This window comes from Pollicipes pollicipes, unplaced genomic scaffold, assembly GCF_011947565.3.
Source record: "Pollicipes pollicipes isolate AB1234 unplaced genomic scaffold, Ppol_2.1 Scaffold_4740;HRSCAF=5597_pilon_pilon_pilon, whole genome shotgun sequence".
NCBI classification, from domain to species: domain Eukaryota; kingdom Metazoa; phylum Arthropoda; class Thecostraca; order Pollicipedomorpha; family Pollicipedidae; genus Pollicipes; species Pollicipes pollicipes.
In genome coordinates this window covers 33,120,671-33,146,564 of record NW_023596545.1, presented here as the reverse complement: position 1 = coordinate 33,146,564, position 25,894 = coordinate 33,120,671, and the positions used below count along the sequence as shown (strand labels likewise).

Sequence of the window (25,894 nt, the reverse complement as noted above, 5' to 3'; positions counted from 1 at the left end):
ATGGATAGAAACAGAACGTTACTCAGCATGCTAGAACCTCATGGTGGCCGTGCGAAAAACGTAAGTATTTGGAAGCACGCATGCTGATGATCATCACAAGGCACACAAGCATATTGGAACGCCTGCCTATTCCCACAGGGTTACTTCAGCATAAGGTATCAGTCATTGTTAGCAGGGACGACGTCGTCAATTTTTGATAGCGGAGGGGGGGAGCAGGATCGTAAAATGATCACAACACTCAAAGGTAACAATGGATGAAAAATCATGCGTATGGTGGCTGGCGTTCTCGTAAATGAGCCTTGTTTTGCAAACAGCTCATGCGCTATGCGTTGCACCACCGTGAGGCACAGGGGCGTGGAAGCCGGGGATGGGAGCAGGGGCTGAGACCCACAACATTTCGAAAACTTAACATTGGCCAGGTGGGCATTGACTGGAAAGAAATAATCCAAACAACGTTATTCCCCTTTTCCTTTCAACGTGGAAGGACGCTTGTTGTCATATGCCGGCAGATTTGTCATCGCGGTTTCGTAGTTCCTTCTCAGCAACGTCTAGACCAGGATCATCTAGACCGAAAGGCCATACAAAGTATCACTGTATAAGCGTGTGTCTGTGCAGCACAAAAGCATCCCAATGTGATATTTCCTGCATATTTACCCCACAGTCACGATAAGGCCTGGACACTCCATTCCAAAAACTTTTAGTTGGGTTATGGAAAAACAACAACAGAGCAAGTCCGGCTATTGATTACGGAGACGATAAAAGCATATAAACGTTCCGCTGCTTGACAGCGCTCATATAATCCCTCATTACATGATCGCAGAGTTCAAATAATCCCTCCAGGACTGCACCAACACTGTTTATGGTGCGGCCCTAAGCCTAGCTACGCGTTCTCTGGCGTGATGCGTATAGGCTGGCAAATTCGACCGCGGCGTGAGCTGGATCCACTCGATTCAGGTGAAGGCGATGCATGCGGCACATTCGTGCTGCGTTGATCCTCTTCTGCATCACCCTTAACACGCGCTCGGGTGGAGGGTTAAACTGACCCCCCCCCCCCCCGGAAGATTTTTCCAGAATGGTTTCCGAACGGCGCCGCGTAGCCGCGACAAATTTTGCATAGGTGTAGGCAATTGAATAGCAAATCATTTGGCATCACAAATTTAGATTTACCTTGTAAGGTCGCTGACCTATGGCAGGTCAAAGTCACGCCATGGTTTTAGCGGAGGCAATTTTTACGGAATCCTTTAATCTGATACAACGGAGTGTTAGACGAATCCATACATCTCTGAGATGCTTTCTCAGGCGACACAACAATTGAATGATCAAATTATATTGACCTAAGGGCAGGTGTGAAGGTCGCTCTAAGGTCAAAACCAACCTATTTTATTCCTCTGGAGCTTGCTGTAAGGGATAGTTTCTGGTGCTCATTTCGAATTTATTGATTGCAGAAACTGCATCATACATGTTGCATGGACCTCTTAGAGGTCAGAATAGGTCATTGACCTAAAATGACCCAGGTCAACATTTCGCTTTGGAAGCATACTGCCTAGCGTAATATTGGTCTCTTAGTCAAATGCAAACTCAAAGCAATCTTGTATGATTTTGGTAACCTTGACCTTAAGCGTCAATCAAGGTCATTGACCTTGAATGAGCATGTGACCTTTTGCTTAGAAATGGTTATCTAGGTTCTGGGGTACTTTGGAGACCAGCCTGGAACTTGACCTTGTTGGACTTTTTTGACCCAAAGGTCATGACCTAGGAACCTGAAACTTTGACTTAAGTGAGTTCACGTAAGAGTTACGTAAGTTCACGACTTAAGTGAGTTCAGGTCTAGACACCCGGTAAATTTGGTGCTTCTAGCTTTCTTAGTTCCCGAGATCTCAGCGGGGGATCAAATTACCCCCCACCCCCCACCCCCACCCGAGCGAAGGATATCTAGCCAGTCACACGGGCGCGTGTTAAGCCAAGCAAGTTTTCATCCCCTGTTGCGCGCTGAAACTGCATTCAGTTGTTTCTGGACTGGCGGGCAGGGTCACAAAAAGATGATCAAGATCGAGCGCTGGAACTGCGTTCAGTTCTTTCTGAACTGGCGGACAGGGTCATAAAAAGACGATCAAGTTTGAGGACTTATGGGATGAGCTCTCACGGGTTATGCCTCAGCTGCGAAAATCGACCTGGGGAGATATCTTCGCCCCTTTGGCAAACGGCAACAGGCGGGTGGCCATTTGCCCGTCTGGTGGCGCTGCCCCTGGGCCCCTCCGCAGAGTTGGTATACGCAGCTTCTACGCGACAAAGATACGAATGTTCCAAGCTTGATAAAGCAGGGGAAATGAGTGAAACTGTGTCTCATCACGTTACATGAGTGGTATGTCACGACGTAAATGGGGTTAAAACAAAACGCATTTGATGTCTGTCCCGATAGCTCAGTTGGTTAAAGCGTCTGTATTCGGATCTACCCACCCGCGGCGAGGTGGCGCGAGTCGCTGCGGACGCACTCCCCTCGTCCCGGACAGGTATGGTCTGTGACCGGTGGCAGCGGCCGCGCTAAAGGTCAGGCAACACCAGAGGGCAGGACGGACCGTATCGTGCCATCCGCACATTAAACTTCTGCCACCCAATTGTGTCGTCGACTTGAAATTGTGTGATCGGTGTTATGGTGTTCACACGACAAGCACTGCTTAGCGGGAGCTCGGATCCCAGAAATCCATCCATTTAAAAGGGCTGGGATTAAATATTTAAAGTATGTGTAAAGCTTCATGTGTACGACGAGTTGAAAATCCGTGCCCGCCTGATGGCGGACATTTGAGATCCCTTTAAAAAAATATGGCGGACCGTAGGAATAAAAGAGCGCAATGCCCGTAAAATTCTGAGAACTATTTCCTCAGACACATAGCCAACAGCTTTCTCACAAAGCGAAACGTCAAATGTTTCCCGGAATCCTGCGAATTTGGACTAAATTTCTCTGAAATTTCCCTCGGCCTAGTGAAAACCTCTACGCTCAAAGGACCATGTTCCCTTTGGCACATCCTTGTCCAGCTGGCGGGGCCTTGTTAAACTGGTAGCTGGTGAGAACTAGAGCATTTCGATGACATGTTGTTATGACTATTTTGATATCTATGGAATGATGATCAAGTCATCATTTGAAAGATGCATCAGACGTGTTCGGATGGTCGCCCTCTACACAACGCCACAAGTCGTCGTCTCTAGATAGCAACGAAGCTCATAGCTTATTGGTTATATGGGGGGCGGTGAGAGTACATATGCTTAGCCGCCTCCCCCCCCACTCTGTCCCTACCCCCCCCATCCCGCCCCTTGCCATTATTTCTAGACGCGAGGCCGCAGAGATGTATTTTTAGCCAAATCCTGACAAAGTTGGCAGAAACTGAGCCATAACCAAAGCTGAAGCCGCGCCACACATTCTGTAAACGCATATTTTGCTGCATTCGCCACCAACCCGTTAAAAACGCCTTTGTTCCCTATGGGGCAGGTGAACACGCGGCATCAAAGCTAACGTTTTACCGGTCTTACCCAACTTCTTTCGCTTTGGGTGACGAAGCGCGAAAGAGTTCAAATATTGTTTGCGGCCCACGCTTTGGCGTTTTTTAGCCTTGGATCAAAAAGCGGCAGGGTGGATCTTAAAGTATAAGGGGGTCAAACAAGACATGACCTGGAATTGAGGCATAATGCACCGTTTCAACAAGGGGCAACCCGGTATCGTCTGGAGATGTCAGTAAAATAATGTAAATACGCTGTTTCACCGAATGGGGAGAGTATTTTTCGGTTTTTTCTATCGTATATGATCGAGCCGAACTATATTAAAAAATATATTGAGTGTTTGCATGGGCGATTTTATGCTCATCACACGTGCTCGGTGATGCTTGATGCGGTTTTTTCTGATCCCACCAAACAAAGTAAACTGATCTAGTCCATCGACCAACTTTCCTTACGCGACCTTTCCGCCAGCCAGGGAATGCAGCGAGTTTTACGTGCCGAACAGCACTTCATCGCGGTCGCGCGAATCAGCTTGGCGCCGTTTGGCTAGTTGCCAGCAGACGTACCCTCGACAGCCGGGTAATCCAACACGCCCGCCCCTGGGCGTATTGCACAACTCATCACGACACCGCTGGATTGCACCAGCACCAGCACCACCGTGTACGACTGAGCACCGCTGGATTGCAATCGCAGCATCCATCCATTAGACCACGGGACACACGACCGTTGCACACCTCACAATGCTCGCTCTGCGTCCCTGCTCCTGTCTCCACATTAGGAGTGCCTATACAGACTGGCAAGATGAGGCGGTCCAAAGCCCTTTACAGGTCCGCGCCATGGACTTGGGATCAACTAGGCTTTACTTTGCTCAATTCAGGCAAAGCCCAGCGCGCCACGAACTCCTCTGTGTCGAGAGCCTCCGTCCTCTGCCGCTCACAATAAGCAGTCCTCTCTTGGTCCATGCGCTGAACAGTGGCGCAGCCGCGGCTCTCCGGCTGGAGTGCAGTTCTTCACCGCGGCTTTACTGAATATGATTCCTGAATCTGGAGATCAGGAAAACTATTTAAGTCTTACCGACAATACTATGGACATCGGCACGTGAGTCCAACAGCGGCAATTTGGTACCAGGACTAGCGGATGTCCCAGGGAATACACGGCTGAAGAAATTGTTTAAGGCACCAGGGCAAACCAACAGTGATAGCTCATTTATATGGTAGGTGTTGTACCAACAAGTGTTGATTGTCTGTTTATAAGTGTTCATTGTCTTTGGGTCTATTTGTCTGTTCTTAGTGCGTAGGCACTGACAATGGCCGCGTTCGATCCGTCGTCGACACGTTTGTCAGCATCAATCACGGCCCAGTATTCTCCCTACGCCGCGCAACGTGACCACAAAGTTAAGTGGTTGGTTACGTCACGCGCTGGCTGACGATGCTGCCAGGATTTTTGTCAGCCTGTGAGCATGGACAGAAGGCACCGCCAGATTAAGACATCACTCTGACAAAGAAGCAGGAGTTCGATTTGGTAGGTCTTGCGTTGGAGAGTTTGTTAGGTGAAGTGAAAACACTTGTCTCTAATTTTGGGTGGAATGCGACATAGGATAGGAGAAAAGGGAATCGAACTTTCAAGAGTAGTCATGGAAAGGTGAGTGACAGTGATTGGTGTCGCGTGTAGTTGTGTTCCTCAGTAAATTAATAGCGTTAGAGTAGTCGTTAAGGCAGAGAACGGGAACGCGAGGCCTCGCATCTCAAACATGGGCTTGGTCAGCAAAGCGGAAGTACAATGAAAGGATGGGCCTCATGCCAGCACAAGTAGCAGTGAAGGGTTGATAGACTTTTTGGACACAAAAAGTGCGTGAACACTTAAGATGAGAAGGGAATAAATTTAAATGACATGGCAATGGGAAAAGCGCTCAACTTACAGATGACATAGATCGTAGGAATACGGGAGCAGGAGCCACACTTCTAAACACCACTCAATAGGCAGTGTGTTATGGTCGGCGGTAAGCCCGAGTTAGTGTGCGGTCTGAAGTAGTTAAAAGGTAAAGGGAAAAGAACGGGGGGTAAAGTTTGAAAACTTTCTCGGCAGCCGACACATCGGACGCTCCGTCAGCACACATGATATCACGCATTTCAGCTGACAAAGGCGCTTGCGACATATCAAACGGGGCTAATGTGGCTGCAAGTCGCTCGAGAAAAAAAGCTCGTCTCAAATTAGGAAAGTCCATCTCGTCGCAAATTTTGGCTTCGCCGCTGCCGCTTCGTGATGTTGGTGTAGTACCTATCGCTCCTCCAAGACGCAGACAATGATCAGAAGCTGATATCCACCGAAATCGGAGTCCATGATCCACCTGACCTCAGCCTTTTTAACCGGCTGTCACTCCACCTTTTCCCACACGCCATTGCTACCGTGCCGCCGCGAGCGAGAATTCACCTCAGAAAGATGCTGCTCGACACCAAAAAGGAAGGCTATGCTTTCCTGGTCGTGAAAAGGCTGTCAGCTCGTCACTTTAGTTGTCAGGACGTTTCGGCAACTTTTCTTCATTTAGTGCTTTTATGTCCTTTTGCGTTATTTCTTTTCGGCATCTTATAATTTATTCGAACTAATTTCCGAATAAAAGAACAGATCTGTAATCTCGCACGAACTTCGTTCTGAAAACTTCTTAAAAGTTTAGGGTTTTCACACCAGAACGTTAGAGCCGCAAACCGGGATAAGGAATTTCCCGGGTGACATGGATCGATCACACATGGGTCTAAACACAATAGTAGGCTGCGAAAACTAAGCCGGCTTTTAGCATGCGATGAAACAGATACCTTAGTTATGCATTAAGTGTGTAGATAGGAAGGTCTTCTGAACCGTCGTGAATAGTGCACGACGGTTCCGATAAATCGCGTAAGAATCAGAATGATTGCGATGTGAATTTAAACTCTAGAGGACCAAAGCATGTTATGGTCGCTATTTCACATTTTTACAGAGCCACATAATTCGGCCACGCGACCCTCTGGCCGTTCCACTGCACACCACGTAGACACTAGACAAGCCAATCTATGTCAGTTTCTGAACTGACTTTGCGTGCAAAAACGAGAATAATGATACCGACTTTTGGCCACATTTCGTCGCAAGTTATTCCTGCGCAGTCACACACCGTGGCAGGGTCTCGGCCGCGCGAGCGAGCCCGGCCGCAGTCTACTAGCGGAGCCGCGCGTGCTAAGCTCACACTTGCAGTTGACAAAACAACCGTCAGAGGCGCTGGCGTCGATATGGCGTCAATATCGCGCCGCCGTGCCCTTGAAACACGTTCGCACTTAGCAGCGGGGTCGTGAGTGGTGCGGGAGCGCGCCGCAGTGGGTGGCAGCAGGGACTGCGTGTAGCGCGGAAGGAGGGAGCGAGAGCGAGAACCTTAGGTGTGGACCGAGTGCGTGCGTCACCAATTAGCTCCAGTAAACAGAAGTTCCTGGAGGCATGGTGAACTGGAGTCGTCGCTCGGCGTGCAAAGGGGAAGCGTTCGGCAAAGCCCCAATAGCATTACCATCTCTTCCCAACTTGTCCGTGGGAAATCTCCGGGTTCTGGCCAGTGGACCGGGGGCTGAGCGAGCCTCTAGAAAACTCGTCATTGTCGTGCATTGACTTGCCGTGCCCGAGTTGCAGCTGCAGACAACCAACGGACATTGCAGACACGGCTGACCGGTGAGTGGAAAATCACCGCCGGTTACAGGTAACCAGCTTTTGGATCTGGGAGTAGTCGCAGGGTGCCGGCCCAGCGGCCAGCTTTCTTGCCGTGGGAGTTTGGGGCACGGCAGTCAACACCAGCTCTCTGGTTCCTATAACACCGGCGTCCGGCTGCGTCGAGCTCGGTGCTCCGGTGAGCTCGGTGTTCTTCAGGCAGCAATATCAGACTCCATGCACATGTCCCATGCTGTAGTTGACTGCACATAGTTGTATCAAGACATGTTTGGCCCACGCGTATCACCGGAGGCTTCCTCCCCAGTCTCCGCTCCCTGGCAAAACGCCAGCCAACGAGCCGTTACCTGTTTCCGTCTCCTTCCCGTGTATCCGGTTTTATCTGGTTTGTGGCCGGTCTGTTGTTCGCTCTCTGACATTGCAACCAGACGCCTGCAGGGCACACCGGCCCATTTCCGCCCGCTCCGACGCGTGCGCTCGGCTCGTCCGGCTGCGCGAACTTGACCTTACGGCACGGGCGGCCTCCACGCCGGTCAGGCGATCAGCTGACACGAACGGCTGAGGGTTGAGGGAGCGGCGGCCGGCCAGCCGGCGCCGGCGGCGGTCGGGTTACCACATTTGTTGCCGCCCGCCTGCACACCATTTGGGCAACATTTGCCGTTCGGCGACCGTCGGGAGCTCAATGTTCGGGGAACACGAGTTTTGCAGTCGCGACACTGGACGCCATCCACGCTGTTGTCCCTTTTCTCATGTGTGCGGCTGGCTGCTGGTTACGTTTGCTTAGGCGTGCATCATCGTCGGGCACCTTGCCAACATTTTCCATTCCGAATCGTTGCGAACGTGGACCAAATGCCTGCGAAATGAACCATTATCTAGTGTAAACCTCTGGTGCAGGGGAAAACGCGTTGTTCCCCCTGCCCCCTCCTCTTGGCGACGACTTTGATCGCTGATGCGCGCTTTGATAACAAATTTGATAATGCGCGCCTTGGGATGTATTAGAGCGTTTCGATAGACGTCATGGCACAGCGCCACAACTCGCGCAGAGCCCAGAACGGCTGTAGGACAATGATGGAATCCTTTGTATCTTGTGTTACGTGATGTGTGGGCGCACGTCGATGTCTGCAGCCCGCCCGTTATGTAAACGTGGAAATTGCCTGAGCGTTATATAGGTAGGTTACATAAACAGATTGCACGGACGTAAGCGTTAGATAGGTACACAAAGTTGAGTGATAACAGACAGTTGCGTAGGTAGTCAGGGGCGGCGCGGCGGATTTTGATGTGGGACAGGATTTTCCAGGGGGTCTCCTGAACAAAATGGGTCCTCCTCAACGAGAGTCTCCTGGGCAGTAGCATATGCAATGAAAGAGGCACTGAGAGCATACAATTTTGAGTTGGCAAAAGCATGGTCTTACCCCCCCCCCCCTGCCCCTCCCTTCTGTGTCGCTCTTGTGGACAGAATGTTATATAGATAGATTGCATCGACGTACGCGTTAGATAGATGCAATAAGTTATGTGATGATTGCATAAAACTGCTAATACCTGCGTGCCGTAGTCAACACTTTACGTTGAACATTTACGTCTCCGTTCATGAATGTCTTTTGTGATGATAATATGCTTCTGGTGAGGATGCTACACGAAACAATAAATCCACGTTCTGTACATGTTTCCTGTTGGTTCAGCACTGACTTTGGGTCCTGTTTGTCGTTACAGAAGCAGACTAGATATGCCAGCACCAGCTGATCCGGACCATATCCTTACGAACGGGCACAGCCCGACCGAGCAGAGCTCGTACCGGACCTCAGGTGAGCTTACCACGGGATGCCAGCCCTTAGCACGCCTCAGAACACAGCTGCGAGCGGATGAACTAGCTAGCACGCCTCAGAACACAACTGCGAGCGGGTGAACTAGCTAGCACGCCTCAGAACACAGCTGCGAGTGGGTGAACTAGCTAGCACGCCTCAGAACACAGCTGCGAGCGGGTGAACTAGCTAGCACGCCCCAGAACACAGCTGCGGGCGGCTGAACTAGCTTTATAAATGTGCTTGTGAGCAAGGTATTGAATAACTAAGCCATTAATGCCCCGTAATGTATCTTTTTAAGTGTTATTTCTTAACAAAACGGTGCATGTGTTACTGGTATGCATGTGTTATGTTACGTTCTGAAAGCCGAACATCATCGACTCTAATTTAGCACCTTGAACAATCTGTTCTCAACGCATCGAATGATAGTTGTGATTCCGTTTTTCCAACAGTTTTTCCACTGACGTGGCGCTGTTCACCTTCAGGGCATTTTACAGTGTATCTGCCGGATCTTTTGCACTAGTGTCATCCAAAATTTGCATTTTCATACGCCACAACAGTTCTCAGTACGAATACTCAAAGCCGTACCAATCATAGGTCATACCCACAAATATCACAATGTGATAGCCACGTATTGTGAAAAGGACATAGGTATAGAATGTGCAAGGACATCGTAGGCCTAGTATGGTAAACCAACACAATACTGTGCATGACAGCACAGCAAGCTAAGCATGAACAAAAAGTAAGTGTTAGTGTACAAGGTACTAGTGGCCTTTTTTCGTCGAACAACGAGAGAAAAGGACGTTTTTGTATTTGGTCAAAGGCATTAAGCCAAAATATCAATGCAGCTCTTTTTAGCACTGCTGGTATGCATTTGTATCGATCCTCGCCGTTGCACGAAACAGCAAACAAAAAAAAGAAGTCCGTAAAACACGAAGAAAATAAAGTTGGTTGTTCATACCATACCTACATCGATCTCTTCACTGTCTACCCTGCCGACTCTGATTGTTCGCGCTTTCAGATCTCAGTCAGTACGCGGTGAAGAGTTCCGCACTGGATGTCGTCCCCGCCCCCGATCCGGAAGAGGTGGGCCAGGCGCCACCTCCATCCGAGGTCGCCCTGCTGGAGGACGTGCTGGTGGGCCTGCCGCCCGCCGACCCCGGTGCGGGCCGGCCCGAGTACCACCTGCTGCCGCACTCTGTGCCCGACAACTCGCTCTACTGGCCGGACGGCGAGGCGGACAGCGTGCTGCCGGTGGAGGCGCTGTTCGAGCAAGTGTCGCGGCGCGGCAGCAGCGAGAGCTTCCCCGAGGTGAAGGTGACGCTCCCGCCGCGCCGCTATCGCCGCATGGTGTCCTACAGCCGCACCGCCCTCGCGCCGCTGTACGGCGCCGAGCCGGAGCGGAGCTCCTCCATCCCGGTGCACCTGGACCAGATCAGGTCAGTGGCGGGTCGCACCGGAGCAGGTCAGGTCAATGGCGGGCAGGTCAGGTCAGTGATGGGTCGTACCGAAGCAGGCCGGGTCACTTGTGGGTCACACCGAAGCAGGTCAGGTCAGTGGCGGGTCGCACGGAGCAGGTCAGGTCAGTGGCGGGCCACACCGGAGCGTGTCAGATTGGTAGCGTGTCATCACGGAGCAGGTCAGTGGCGGGTCACATGGAGCAGGTCAGGCCAGTGGCGGGTCACGTGGAGCACTTCAGGTCAGTGGCGGGTCACATGGAGCAGGTCAGGTCAGAGGCGGGTCGCACCGGAGCAGGTCAGGTCAGTGGTGGATCACACGCAGTGGTGGATTGTCAGGTTGGTAGCGGATCACCATGGAGCAGGTTAGGTCAGTCCTGGGTTACGCGGAGTGGGTCAGTCGCGGGTCACATGGAGTGGGTCTGTCGAGTGTCACGTGGAGTGGGTCTGTCGAGTGTCACGTGGAGTGGGTCTGTCGAGTGTCACGTGGAGTGGGTCTGTCGAGTGTCACGTGGAGTGGGTCTGTCACGGTGGCGCACGGGGCAGGTCATGTCATTCGTGGTCAAACACGCAGCAGGTCAGGTCGGTCACAGGTCACATACGTGGCAAACCGGGTCAGATAAGTAACACCACACGCGTGTATGCTTGTTGGAGGCACTTAAATGTTGATTGATTTCAAAGTTCATTTGGGCATCGATCGCGAGTGTCAGGAAAAGCAGTGCAGTCGTAAAGGGCGGGAGTATCCAACTATCCGGGACCCAATGAACGTATCGCGCCCATTGAGCCTCGGCGTGCTCCTGTCCGGCCGGAGGCATCAAGAGCCGCCTGAGCAGCCGCTTCGACTCGGACCAGGGGGTGTGGTGCTGACCGAGCTGGTCCTGACCCTGCCAGCCAGGACCCGTCGGCGGGGGGCGGGTTCACCACGACACAGAAGAAGATCCTGCTCTGCATCGGTCTGGGAGAGCTGCTGCAGGGCTGCTGCGGTGCCGTCCTCATCCCGTTCTTCCCCACTGATGTGAGCATGCGGTGCGCCAGGCGCCAGCTGAGCGCCCTTGCTCGTGTGCTCGTCGGGGGTGGCGTTCCTTTAGATTTGTTTTTGTAAGTTGGAAGCAATCTTTCTGGGAGTCGCCAGCGTGACTGATCGCTCCACGCTAAACGATGAACGCCCCAAAAAGACTGTTCGCATGTTTGCGTTATGTTCATGCATCAACTAATATGTCTAGCGTTTAGCAGGAAAATGCTTGAACAACTCCAGTGCGTTGCATTTGTGCATGCCGCCGACTCGTCAGGGCCTAAGAAGTCGGGCTTCCACGTCTCATCCCCTTCACGCGGACGCGGGCAAGCGCTGTGTGGGTGCTTGTGATCGGCCTATCGACATCTCCGCCTCTGTCACGCCGCAGGCCCAGAACCGCGGTGTTTCGGAGTCGGTGATTGGTCTCGTGTTCAGCAGCTACGCGCTCACGCAGCTGGTGATGACCCCGGTGACGGGTAAACTGGTAAGTGTGACGGGTGAACTGGTAAGCGTGACGGGTAAACTGGTAGGCGTGCCGGGTAAACTGGTAAGCGTGGCGAGCAATTTGCTAACCGTGACGGGTAAATGGGGGTGCAAAGGCTCTGTCCCAGTGTAGTCTGAGTTATTCCCGTCATCACATGGGTGCCATCTCAGCTCTCTGCCAGGGGTGTAGGGCTCTGACTCGGCTTCTGCACAGCAACATAAACACGGGACAAGATGCGCTGGATCGTTTTAAATTCTGAGCCATCGTGTCTCTATGCGTTGTTTTGCTTCTTCTCTTGGTCTTTTGACGGTTACGGCTTGCGAACTGCACCAGCAGCTTAAAACTTTGTTCTTAAACGAGTACGATAGCTGTCTCGCCTCGAACTTTGTTCAACCGTCTCGGTTATGCCATTCGTACATCACTGGCCTATATCGTACCGGAATTGGTACCGGAGCTGGCGCTTATTCGTCCTGACGATGCTGCTTTTTGTTCGATATGTCCCTCTTGGCAGAGGGCTCCCATGTGTCGTATAAAGTCAGGAGTTTGAGACTGGTCACCCTACATCGTACCGGATGTCACAGATCAATTGCGCACCTCGCCTTCGCAATTAATAATTGAAACACGGTGCAAGGTCTGTCTGCATGCAACGTGAAGGCGGCGTTGATCACCTGTGAATCGCTCGTTGCGGGGGAGCGGTGCCATGTCAGGCTGTGACGATAGTTTGACTACTGAGGTCTCATTGAATGTGTGGGCCAGACGGCAAGGAATCACGTGTTGTCGTTTCTGAGATTGCCGGCGATGTTTGCACAGATGGACTGACGGAAAGGGCTGAATCATTAGCATGGCTGCTGGTTGTTATGTTCCCTGGGGGGTCTCCTCACTTCGCTTACATATCCAAGACGCACGTTCACCAAGACGCCGCCATGTGTTTATTAACCGACCATTGCGCCAGTGATTAATCGGTCATTGACCGTTGAGCGTGTCATTGACTCCCAACATTGATCAAAGGACAGCAGTTGTATGCGTAAGTTTTCTGTCAGTGGAGTGCGGGGTTTACAGCAGGTGAACCGAGACGTGTGATCCGTTAGAAGTGCTCTTGATAACAGCTGTTTTTCCCCGACAGATACCAAAGTTTGGAATGACTCAGGTTTTGTACTTCGGTCTGTTGTTGGCCGGGCTGGCTACCATTGGGTTTGGGTAAGTGATGGCAAGTTGAAGGACAGCTCGATGCATTTCGCATTTTTGGCGCTGTAGAGCTGTGCAGAACCAAAACACACCAGCGGTCGCGCCAGACGTTGGCGTTTGCTGGCGATTGCGAGTCACTGATTTTGAAGCAACGACGCCAGAGAGTGCTTTTATCTCTCTTCATCATTGATTCACTGGCAGCTCATGTTTCAGCAGTTGTTCCCCGCATGGCTACAAAGGTTGCTTTATAAACTCACCTATGCACCGTCCGTGTAGAGGGTCCTTGCTAATCCCATCCACAGAAATCCTCGGCATAGTTAACCTTCCTACAGTCAAGGGCGCCAGACTTGACAGCAGAAGTTGTTTTCCACTGTCGCCATGGCACGCGTCTCTGGTTGAGGTCAACGCTGTTGTTGTTTCAGGGCGCTGGACTTCGTGGCGAACGACACGCTGTTCATAGCACTGTGTTTCGTCGTTCGGATCATTAGCGCCGTTGGAGCCTCGCTCTTCGTGACGTCATCGCTGACATTCGTCGCGAATCAGTTTCCAGGCGAGTGGAATACGTGACCTAGCCTTGAATCCTGACTCGGCCATGCTCGTCTGCCGTTGGTATTGGCACCGGAAGGTTGTGTTTTTTATTCCTTGACGCTAAAATGCTGCAATTCCGTGGCCATTTTAGGACCGTTCTTATCGAAACAGACCGAGCGCCCGTCACGTTGCGACCGTAGTGAAACAGCAAAGGCTACGGCTTGGGGAGAGCCGGCGAGTAGCCCTGCGTTTACCACCTGCTGACGCGCCACCCTCGCCGCCGCCCACAGATAACCTGAACTCGGCTGTGGGGGTGGTGGAGACGTGCTCAGCTATCGGGGTCTCGATAGGGCCGGCCATCGGCGGCGGCCTGTACGAGGTAGGCCGTGGCCGCGTCCTGCTGCTTTGGTTGCCGTTAAAAAGGGACCTACCGCTCCCCGCGTGCTCCGTCTCGCGGCTGATGACCTTCGCTCGGGCCTGCCTGCCTCACACGCCTGGCTGCCCGCTTTGTTTAGAGGGTTGGTGATGTCGCTCGGGTAGCGCAAAGCGATCAGTCGAACATTCGCTCTCCTGCGAGAGCGATTTGATTGAATCGTTCTCACAGTCCTCGGGAAACTCAGCTGGCTGTTGGAAACTTAAATCACAGCGTTTTTGCACCGAATGTTAAATAGGCCATCGACGGTAAAGCTCCTATGTGGAACATATGACCCTACGCCACGACTGTCAACTCCCATGAACCTGGTTTTGAAAGCGCTTTGCGTTGTTTTCAGCTGGGCGGTTACGGTCTGCCGTTCTACGTCCTTGGTGGCGTCCTGCTGCTGTGCGTGGTCCTGAACCTGTGGCTCATGCCCTGGATTGTCCGTAAGTACCTGGGCAACGCGCGAACCAGCGTATTCCCACCGTCATGTGTGGCTAACCGGTGGAGCCGCGCCGGGCTTAGGCTCGTTTGTGGGGATCGGAAAGGACACAGATCGCAGTTGGTTGAGACGTTGTCTAAAATCGTCTCGATGTGGAGTGTGATAGCGGATGGTGTCATCATTCGTGTAGGGGGCTGGGGACCCCAGTCGCCGTGATCGTTGGCGTGCTTGCCCTGACTGACAGACGGCGGCATAAGGTTGAAAGTTACGCGCTGAGTTCGCGTTAAATAAGCCGCGGCGGCATCCCCGAACACGGAGCGCCCGCGTACAAGCCGCGCATTTGCCCTCGAGCCCGCCCCGGTGCCTTGTAAACACCTCCGACGGCCCGCACTGCGTAGTGTCTTGTCTGGCAGCGGACCGAAACAGCCTGGTCGCCGCTGTCTCCCCCCCCCCCCCGTCCCGACCTTTGAGGCCCGCTGCCTGGCCAGGCTGCCGCGCGCGGCCATTTGTCACGAGAGGCAGGCGCCGGCTGCGTCCGGGCGTGCAGTGCACTCGGAAACGGAACGCCCGGGGTGCCGCGGCCAGGCGTCGCCCCGGTGTCGTGTCTCGCGCCCGCGGTCGCCAGACGTGGCAGTGCTGGATGGCTATCTAAGCGGGGTCTTGGAAGCCGCGGACGGCTTTGGAACGTTATAAACACATGTCACGGGGCATGTGCGAGGAGGGTTCCGCCAGCCGTAAATCGGTTGGTGTGCGTGTGGCACGTGTCATAGCGTGTCATGCCGCGTGATTCCACCGGTACTCGCGCGGTACGCTGTTAGAGCTGTGTGAGACGTGTTTCCACTTCACGAGGGCTGTATGCAGGATTTCGCTGTGGGGAGGCAGAGCGCAACTCAAAATTTTGGAATGAGGGAGCTTATTTGAGCGAACCGCAGGCGCTCAAAATGTCGCCGGCGTAAAACGTCATCGCATATCTTGAGCATATAAATCCATACAGAAAATGGGAAGGGGACACTCACCCGTGGTAAACTTATTGGTAGACTATATTTATACTGCTGTGACTTATTACATGATGCCAATGACGACGGCTTCCATTGCGGCAATGTCGCGGGTGCTCACAACTGCGGTGATAGCGGTAGTTACAGTGGAATGACGTCGGTGGCGACGGCGCTGGTACGACCGTGTCGGTCGGTAAGCCGACGATTTCAGCGGTAACGCTGACCTCGACCGACCTAAGGTCAGCATTGCGCCGCCGATGTAACGAGCCCGACGGGCGGCCGGTGCGTCGGCAGACGACGCTGAGTCTCGTCCGGACATGGCTCGGATGGCGCGCGTGCTGGTCCGCTCGCCCGAGAACTGGCTCTGCATGTTCGCGCTCATCACCATCTCCATCAACTGGTCGGCCATGGAGCCCGGCATCCAGCCGTACGCCACCAGCAAGGTCAGCGCGCAGAGTCCGCCGTCTGCTGTCCATGCCGTTTGCAACGCTGGTGCGCGGCCTCCAGGACGACAAAGCGCGTCATGCGCGCGCTGGGCCGTAGCGATTTTGTTGTGTTTCGGCAGCAACTTGAATGAAGCTACAAGACCAGCGTATGGATCGGCCCCTGACGTTTTGAAGTGGATTAAATTGACCTTGTTTCGTATCACTCCGCTCATTGGATAATGGTATTGGTGGGCCGCCAGTTGCCATCCTTAAAACTGGCTACTTCAAATTATCTCTTGCTAACAGATACTACCATGACAGCATTTATGGTGAATTACTCAACCCTTTGTTCACGTTTGATTGTTGATTTGTTTAGTGGGTTTCACATTTCTTAGCTGGAATTGCCACGGCCACCAGCGTTTCAGTGAGTAATGCTGGCCTTACAGTAAGGTTCTGTGCGTGGTGGTGGACTGGGCTGGGCATTCTTGGTCACGCATGAATGGCTGACGGGTAGATACAAAAATAAGGTTAGTCTATATAAAGCAAAACAGCTGGTTTACTTCTGACGTGTTGGTACCCTCTCTTTTAGAAGTCCCACGCGGCTTCCAAAAAGCGACTGGCAAGTGACAGCTCTACTTTTTTGACGCGTTGGCTAATCGTTTTTGAGCGGAAGCTGCTTCAAGCAGACCGAGACCTTTGCCCTCAACGCCGCCATTTCAACATTTTCTGTTTGGCAATACCGTTCCGAGTGGACGTCGTACTGAAAGCGCTCCGCACGCATCCTTAAATGTGTGTGTGTGGGGGGGTCCCACTTTCCGCTCGTTCTTGAGCGGCATCAACACGATGGGGTGGCGGTACAAGGTTTGTCATGTGGTCATTAAGAAAATTTGCTTCCAGCGAATCAAAAACCAACACGATCGACTGGCACTTTTTGTAATAGCCTAGCAAAGCCAGCCCACCGTGCATCGCGATCCGGAGATAGCTCGGAATAACACGGCGTGGCAGACGGATGGCAGACGTCCGCGGCGTGACAGATGTGCCGTCCGATGGACGCACGTGTCTGTGGATTAGGTCTGTTTGTGACGCTAATGTGAGGACGCGGGCTGTCGTGGAGCAGATCCGTTGCTCATTTGCACTTTGCACCCAATCACGTCACAAAGTCGGCCCTCCTTTGGAAGTTGTGATCATTCGCGGAAGGACACCGAGGGACGGAAGGCCCAAGGTCCGAGCGCTCCATCCGGCTGCGATCTTAAACATGTGCGCTGACGTCTGGCTGACGTCAGTCTTCATCAGAAGACCTGTGGCAAGGTCAAAATGTGTATCAGAACAGCCGAGGTCATCGTAGTCGATTCTCTCAAGGTACCGTACATCTGCCGTCAGCGATCGGGCTCAATTTGATATTGTTTGGCCCCGAATCTCAACAGTTACATTATAATGTGCAGTGTACTGCCCACGATTACGGCACTGAACAGGCTTCACGCATTGGCCCATGTGTGGCGTGATATCAGCTGATAGTTTGCCAGCTTAAGGGTGTTGATGTTTTTGATAGCCAGCTTTTTGGTTTGTAATCGCTCACCGCGTAGATTCTCGATTGTTTGCCTGGTTTCACTCTTAGATTACTGGACCTATGGCTATCGTAACTCAGTAGTCATTATCATCATGAGGGACCATCATCCAGGCATTATTATCTGAAAACGTCTTGCCTCCATCGTTCCTGAGAGCAAAGATGGCATGGGGCCAGATTGTCGCACCCGTCCCCTCCCCCCCCCCCCCCCGCCCACCTCAGGGCGTGCCATTTTGATAGCCGGTGCAGGTCGTGTGATCAAGTGGCGAGCTCGCCTATCTCCGCTGGCAACAGGCCATATCTCGTCTGTTTCCTCCACATCAGCCAACCGTGAGATGAACAGACATCCGTCGTGGGCCTAGCGTGTTAAACCTCGGCAGAACCGTCCCGTCGCCAAGCGCTCTGTTGACTTCAGGAAGCATTCGTTAACGATAACGATGTTGACATTCCAAGCGAATCATGGGTTATCCAGCGTCTGAGCGTCCGCGGAGGCGTTTTAACTACATGTAATGTATCCCCTAAACCTTCAGGACTGATGGCAATTGGTATCAACGCAAGCTTACTCTTTAGTCATAGATATTCAGTTTCATCAGTCTTAGATAAGACAGCAGTATTAGCCTTATTCCTCGGAAAAACCAGGAGAATGGAGATAGTTAGGTTGATATTCGGCAACGTGCCTTTATCGGAACAATAGCAGAAGTTGTTTTCGGCAAAAGCATCTTGCCAAAATATTTACCTAACTATATCTCCATTCTCCTGTTTTTTTCCCCGAGGAATGAGGCTAATGCTACTGTCTGATGCGAATAATGTTCCCGGCTAATGCACTGAACAGCTTACGTATATCATCTGTCTTACTGTTAATCGGACGGTGGCTGAGAGGGTGTGTGTCGCAAGGGCGGTGGATGTCGGCGCTACCAAACCGTTTTGAGAGTATCCCGTCCTTTTTGTTGGGTTGTATGTTTGATTAGACCACTGAGACATCCTTTTTGTTTGGTATATATGATAAGGCTACAGAAACAAGCGAACTGTTGCCTTATCAACATGCTTAATCGTACCAGCTACTTGTCTCGTCCTTTGTGGTGGCAGGATCAGGTCGCTGACGCATCCCGGAAGATCACCGTTCTTGCATTAGCTATTTCCGATGTCATTGTGTTACCCGATTCCCACTTTATGTGCCGCACATTAAGCAGCAGCAAGCGCGTGGAAGCCGAACTAAGTCACCGAGGGAGCCTCTCCGAAATCTCTGAAAGCCCGCGTGTTTTTCGGAGTCATGTCCTTGTTTGCGTTGTTCGTTAAATGATGTCATCGGTCCTGTGACCTGTCAATTGATAACGCCGTGGTCGTCTTGCATTTCGTGCAGGTTTTGCCTCTCTTTTACGATGACTTCGCTGTAACAAACAACGGCTTATTGGATGACCGCGCAGGCAGCAGAAAACACAGCGTCACATGGCGACATCGTTCTCGCTGGCGTATTTAAACCAGCTGTCGTTAACACTGCTCTACATCTGGGGCCTTTTCCCTTCAGCTGGGCATCACGGTGCCCCAGATGGGTCTGTACTTTCTGGTGGCGTCCGGCGCATACGCTCTGATCAGTCCCATCTGGGGTAAGCTCGCCGACATAGCGACCAACACGTATATTCAGGTGAGGAGTCCGATGTGGGGGCGCTGGTTTCGTGCACTGATTGACCCCCCTAATTGTATTAATAGTAGGAATCTAGCTATGACTGAAACGCACCATCATAGCACGCATCTAGTTAAGATAAAATCGATCAGTATCGATGTACTTGCTTGCCAAATCTAGCTGTGATGCTTTCAAATTTTGTGCTAAGTTGAGAAGTGGGACGAGCCAGTGACTTTTCTCGCCGCCAGATCAGCCCTCTGAACCTCCATGCTCACTTCACTAGTTGCGTGGCGTCGAAGTTGCATACAAACCGTGCGGCTTCCTTATATTTCGGCATGCGCATCATCCGGTTGTGATCGTGATTGTGATTTACAATTACAACTGGACTGCAACTGGATGTGATTTTTACGCCGGGCGCTCTTTGCCTTTTCTTCCTTTTGTATCTGCCCTCTTTAAATGTGTTTAGTCGCGTCCCGGCCCGCCCCAGCGAGGTGTCTTCGTCAACAACAAGCACACACCGGAACACTGCACTGGCCGGGCTCCGGCGATTTGTGTCTGAGACCGGGTTTTCCTCCGGGATAGGGCCGTCTTCCGAGACTGAAATGTCCTCCGGGACCGGCCTCTGTCCTCTGGGATCGAACCGTCCCCTGGACCCGGGCTGTCCTCTGGGACAGTTCTGTCCTCAGGGATCGGATCGTCCTCCGGGATCGGGCCGTCCTCGGGGACAGGTCTGTCCTCTGGGATGGACCTGTCCTCTGGACCCGGGCCGTCCTCTGGGACAGGTCTGTCCCCGGGACCGGGCCGTCCTCGAGGACAGGTCTGTCCTCTGGGATGGACCTGTCCTCTGGACCCGGGCCGTCCTCTGGGACAGGTCTGTCCCCGGGGCCGGGCCGTCCTCGAGGACAGGTCTGTCCTCTGGGATGGACCTGTCCTCTGGACCCGGGCCGTCCTCTGGGACAGGTCCATCCCCGGGACCGGGTTGCGGGATGACTGATCTCGCCGGAAGCGTGACGAGATCGCGGCCCCCACGCAGCCCGCTGTTTAGCCATTCGTTACTTCACTGGGCGGATGAGTCCGCTAGAATGTTTGGTTTCGAAATTGAGACATCATCCAAACAACTTGCACTTGCGGCCAAGTCTTTTTGATCGTTATGAATCTAGTTGATGTATTTCCAAACGGTTAACCCCTGCTATGGATAGTTATCATGTTGTTTATTCCGGGCCATGTGTCTGCTTAAGCTGCGTCCGGCGAGATTCGGCCGATTATCCTCCAATCTCATCTTTGCGCGGACAAGTCCTGCGTATGGTCCAGATCGGTTGCAAGATCACGGCCGGCATGAAACATTTTCCGTCTCCATCGCTTCTCCATAACGCGAGAGACACGTCTGCTTCCGTGCGTGGGCGGCCGTTGCAGTCTGTGATTATCTCCCCCTCTCGCACCTCATGCGGTGCCATGCCGGAGTGGATACAGTGACCTAACCGTCCGGGCCGGCGGCCTGTCCGCCCCGGCCGGACCTGACCTGACTTGACCGGCAGACGTCGCTGTGTCTGGTGGGCTCGGCCGTCAGCCTGCTGGTGCTGGCGCCGTCGCCGATGCTGAAGCCGCTGCAGCCCACCTGGCTGCTGCTCGGCGTCGGCATGACGCTGAATGAGGTCTTCACTGCCGGCGCCTTCATCCCGCACTTCAGCAACATGCTGACTTCGACCATGTGAGCTTCGCTTGCCTCCATCCTCCCGTGACGCGTGCTATGTTTGCGGCGTTGGAGGGGGATGTGCATGAAGATGTATGTAGCGATCATAGTGGTGATAGGAATATCTCATTCCAAGAACGTTCTCAGCAGCGGTCGTCTGCAGCGCGTGTCCTGGCTGGACGTAACAGTGGGTGGCGGTGCCGCAGTGCTCACGGACTGGAGGACGACGTCGCCACCCAGTCGTTCGTCTCCAGCGTGTGGTGGGCCGTCTTCTCCATGGGGTGCGTCGCGCTGGACGGCTTCGGAGGATCATTGTCGGGGCTCGCGCCGTGCGCTGCGATGAAGCCAGGCCGGCCTGTTCTGAACGGGATTGGTAGACTGTTGATAGTGTGGTCGTGTGAGAGTGTGGCGGCTGCATCGTGTTAGTTTGTTGCTTCATCATGATGGTTAGGGGCGTGCGCACGATAGGCGGGGACCTGAGACTGTGTCGTGTCCTTCGCCGGCGTGGGGGTCCTCGGAACATCGGATCTGGCTTGAATTATGTGCCCGCAACTCAGAAGGGCGCCTAATTTTACAAAGCGTGCTGAGGCGACTAAGATGTCAAGGGGATCGAAATGCCACGGTTCCGAGGTTCAACGCTCCATGAAAAGACAGGATAGAGCAGTGGCATGGACCCCTGTACCGCGATTAGTGATGTTCCGGTTGCGGGCACGGAAAGTGCAGTTCTGTGCTTTTCAGGTCCGTGTGTTCGTGCTAGGCTTACGTTTTGTTTCAGTAAGAACTGACGTGCTAGTCATTTTACGGCTTCTTATGCGTATTTCAGGAGCGTGCTGGGACCGGCGTTCTCAGGAGTAATCACGGAAGCCTACAGCTTCCCAATCATGATGACATGCATCGCTGTCAATACTTTGGGCTGTGTAAGTGCAGGGCCTAAGCCTTTTCTCGCACAAATGTCAATCCCGTCAGTGGCTGCGTGGTAAGACGGCTCGAAAGGGGTAAGCCTCCGTGCATTTGGAAGGTTCTGCATTCGAATACAGCATAGCTAAAACCATGCGTGCCTTTAATTGCCGGCAAAGTCATTCATACTTATATTTGCGTTCACAGTTAACTGTCTTGAGTAAGATGTGGATCCAGAGAGACCATTGTCTAAAGAGTAGCGAAATTAATCTACACGGGTTGCATCTGTTACCGCTGACAAAGTGGTGCTTGTACTAAACAAATCCTCCAGCCAATGCGAAAGGTGGACAATCACTGCATGCTAAGCACAGTCGTGAATATATTTTCATCTGTCTTGATCCACTCCTCCATGGTACAGCTTAAGGCAGTCGCTCATGGCCCGGCGCGGCCCTCGCTGACGTCCGTGTCCATCGCAGGCGTTGCTGACGATGCTGCAGGCGTGCCACGTCGGCGGCGGCTGCTGCAGGACGATTCGGAGGAAGCTGGTCGGGAGCCGTAGTGATCCAGAGCGGCAGCCGCTACTCGATGGCCGCGACAGGCGCGCTAGTGTGTAGCCCGACCGCAGCGCCGCCTGTTGGTGTACCGCCAATGTGCGGTTCCGATTTCAGCCGATAGGATCCGTACACTGCGTGCGCCGCCGTGTGAGATATGAGGCCAGTACACAGCTACCGGATGTGCACGTCACCAGCAAGAAGAGGCTGTGCTGAATTGTATGTTAAGTTGACGCCATATGTTGCTTATAAAGCAAACGATACGGACGCATGGCAATGCTGGCGTTTTAGCGCGAACTCCCTGTTATGTGAACATGGACCCCTACACGCTAAGGTATTCCATGAAGTCCTAGGGACTCCTGCGCGAACCTGCAGGTAGTATTCACTGCTCCTTAGGCTGTAAAGTGTAATCAGTGTGTGTGTATATCGCGACAATATACAGTATAGCGCGAAGCTGAACCGGCACGTGTGTGAGTAGGTCTTACCCTTCCTACATTGACCGTTTAATATTGACCAAAGTAAGGGTGAATGTCGCGGTCGTTTACAGTGGTCTGCACTTCACTGGTCCGTTGAGGTCCGGGATTTGTCACTGGTGGCACCATACAATGCGATTGCGCATCCGCGTTTATTGCATTCCTTTTGGAATGCACTAAACGCGAATGAATTCCTTTCGGAATGCACTTAGAAAGCTGGGCGTGCGACGTACGCACATGTATCAAGCATGAACTTGATTCCTAGCTTATTCACGGCTAGCCGGCTGGACGGTGTGATCAGCTGGTGGCTGATCATAAATGCATCATTTTTGCCTTGTCGTTTGTGGAGGAAAAAATATCCTAGCATTCAAAGTATTAACGGAACGACATGACAGACGTCAGATGCACGTAAAATTAGGTCCAACAACTGCGCGTAAAAAAGTCATCGGCTCATATCCAGCTGCTGCTCCAAGGCCAACGTGGTGCACCCCTGAACGATCGGGAGTACCCCAGCAGGCTGACATATAGGGACCCGGCCAGAGTGCAGTGCCCTCTGAGCAAAGATAATTGCTCAGGAACAGTGTGTGTGCATAAGTGGCTCTGTGCGACAAAAATGCTCGGACGGGTTAACAGAAAGAGCCCGATGTGAGTGCAGGGTCCCACGCAAATGAGATCAAAGCAAACCAACAATCTGCATCAACCTGAACAAGCCATGCTTGTCTGGAAATGTTCAACATTCAGTCAGAATCGATTAGTGATGCAAATAAGGTACGTAGTCTTGAACATGCGCGCTCGCAAAACTTGACGACAAAAACCTCGACGCCAGGCGACCGCGCAGCGTCGGCCCCGCGGCTACCTTAAGCCGTGGCCATCGGGTGGACGAAAATGATGACGCATCTGAAAGGAGTACCGTTGAACGCTCTAAGACATCAAATCGCGCAGTGAGAAGGTAATTCGGGCGCATATTTCATTAGTGCGGTTTTTGGATTGATGTGAAGAGCACAATGGTATTTACAGCAACGCGAAGTGGTGCTGGTATTTACTGCACCGATAAGTGGTGTACCTCCCTGACGCGGTAGATCTTCTGACCCGCGCAGCTGGCCTCGGATCGTCGCAGGAATCCTCACTGACGCAACAGCATTCCTGGCCGCCGCAGGTGGTCCAATTATGGGCTCATAAACTCCAGTTCGGCTTGACGTGCCCGTGTTGGCATTGGGTTGGAGGGCCCGCCGTTCGGTACCGGGGGTCCTGACTGGTACAGGACCCTTCCATTGTCTCAATGTGAACACTCATCATGAGTTACAATGCTTCCTTTCATTGTCGGAAGGCCCCGACCAATGCTGGAGGTTTCTGCCATTTGGTCCGCCGTGCCCGTCCATGTTGGATAAATGTTCCCTTGGGCGACTCGAGGCTCCTTGTTGACATAGAACATCCTGTTAGACACTGGGCCTCCGACCGAATCAGAAGCTCCGCATTATCGCAGAGGCCCCGACCAATACAAATCGCGGACCAGGCCTTGTCCCTGCTTGGGAAATGGGCCCCAAGAGCTCAGATCGACGCGGAGTCGACTGTTCGGTACTGGTGATCTCTGGTCGAATAGAGAAACGCTCTGTCTCAGGGGTCTCCAATCGGTACAAGAGACCCTCTAACTGACATTGGAGATCACGGCCCTACGGGTAGGTGTACTAAATGTGACCTACAGCCAGTCGTTCGAGCCCTTCAGCCCCCCAATTCGGCCTTTGATCTTTGGTCCCGATGGGCCGTTCGTCCCCTCTTCGGACCTCCTCAAACAAAGCCTGTGACCGAAGCGGGCCACTAGCCCACACATGACCTCCTGTTAGGCACTGTGGACTCCTGGCCGACACAAGGCCCCAGCCGTTGTCTCAGGGATCCAAACCGATGTAATTCGTGGCCCCCAGCCTTGCTCCTGCTTGAGAAATGGGTCTCCAGGGTTCGGATTGAAAGGGACCCAACTGTCCAGTGTTCGCGGTCTCTGGGCGACCGAGACACCTGCATTGTCTCAGGGGGTTTTCAAACGGTGCAAGAGGGCCTCTGGCTCATATTTTAGGTCACAACCATACGCGCCGCGATTCCTCATTTGTCCTACAGTCAGTCCTCCGGGCCCTCATGCCCTCCAACCGAGCCCTTGATCGCCAGTTCCACTGGGCCCCCAGGCCCTCTTCAAGCCTCGCCAAACATTGCCCTTGGTCGGCTTGCGGCCCGTTGCGAACGTAGGACCATCTGTTAGATACTGCGAGCCCCTGACAGATACGAGCGCCGCAGCCACTGTAAAATGTTGGCCCCGGATTTGTGGTTGATTGGGAAGTGGGCTCTCAGGCCCATATCGACACGGAACTGGCTATACGGTACTGGTGGTGCTTAACCGACATATAGCCCCATATTGAACCAGGGGGTTCCCGAGTGACGCGAAGGGCCCTTTGACTGTCATTTGTGAGCCGGTCCCTGCAGGCTGGGGCCCCTGAATAAGACCCGACCGGTACGTCGTGCCCTTAAGCACTCCAATCGGACCCTTCATCGTCGGTACCGGTGGGTCCTCCAGGCTCTCCAGGTCTCCTCGAACACTGCCTCTGGCCGACTCGGGTCCCTTGCCAACACAAAATCTCTGTTAGACGCTCTGGGACCCCTGACAGACGCTGGGACTTCGAACAGTGCAAACCGCTGACCCCTGCGACTGCTTTGGCCTCGTCTCGGAGAATGGATCCCTAGGCCCATGCCGGCACGGAGCCGACGGTGCGTAATTGGTGGCATCCGGCCAGCATATAGGCCCTAATCGACTCAGGTGGCCCCTGATCAGCGTGCAGGGCTTATTGAATGGCACTGAGGTTCCCGGCCCTGCAGGCCGGGCCGTGTAAAGGTCCCTTAATCGTAGGTCACAAGAGGCCCGAAGGGCCTCTCGGAACCTAAGGGGAGGGGCAAGTGCCCCTTGTACCCTCTGCCTGCGCTGCTGAACCAGGGGAGAGGTAGCTCTATCCAGCGTAACCAGTGCGTCACCTGGGGGAGAAAGGGTTGAAAATTGCAAAAATTGTGTAACGTGAATTATGTATGATGCCTCTCGTGACACATGGACGGCCTTCAGGGGCGTAGTTTCGCAAATGAGCGGGGGGACTGCATAGTAAAATACACGGGTGTCGATTTGTCTTTTTGTGGAGGCCCCGCCCCCAACTCAGA

The 25,894-nt window shown here is 53.1% G+C and overlaps 1 protein-coding gene across 1 annotated transcript; it reads left to right on the top strand.

The window, feature by feature from the left end:
- The first annotated feature begins 6,810 nt into the window (after nucleotides 1-6,810).
- On the top strand, nucleotides 6,811-22,673 carry LOC119099398 (MFS-type transporter SLC18B1). The gene is made up of 15 exons (XM_037222538.1): nucleotides 6,811-7,173; nucleotides 8,878-8,969; nucleotides 9,988-10,405; nucleotides 11,315-11,438; nucleotides 11,824-11,919; nucleotides 13,043-13,116; nucleotides 13,527-13,654; nucleotides 13,923-14,011; nucleotides 14,403-14,493; nucleotides 15,779-15,927; nucleotides 18,999-19,115; nucleotides 20,630-20,802; nucleotides 20,991-21,065; nucleotides 21,608-21,701; nucleotides 22,158-22,673. The coding sequence occupies exons 2-15, from the start codon at nucleotides 8,891-8,893 to the stop codon at nucleotides 22,293-22,295; spliced, it is 1,845 nt and encodes a 614-aa protein (XP_037078433.1). The 5' UTR covers nucleotides 6,811-7,173; nucleotides 8,878-8,890; the 3' UTR covers nucleotides 22,296-22,673.
- The last annotated feature ends 3,221 nt before the right edge of the window (nucleotides 22,674-25,894 follow it).

What these genes read in the sequence shown, in the direction of transcription:
- LOC119099398 (XM_037222538.1), top strand. Translation starts at nt 8,891, where the DNA reads ATGCCAGCACCAGCTGATCCGGACCATATCCTTACGAACGGGCACAGC. An exon ending in GCTCATGCCCTGGATTGTCC is followed by an intron (nt 14,494 to 15,778) that starts GTAAGTACCTGG and finishes GTGCGTCGGCAG; the next exon opens with ACGACGCTGAGTCTCGTCCG. An exon ending in AACATGCTGACTTCGACCAT is followed by an intron (nt 20,803 to 20,990) that starts GTGAGCTTCGCT and finishes GCGGTGCCGCAG; the next exon opens with TGCTCACGGACTGGAGGACG.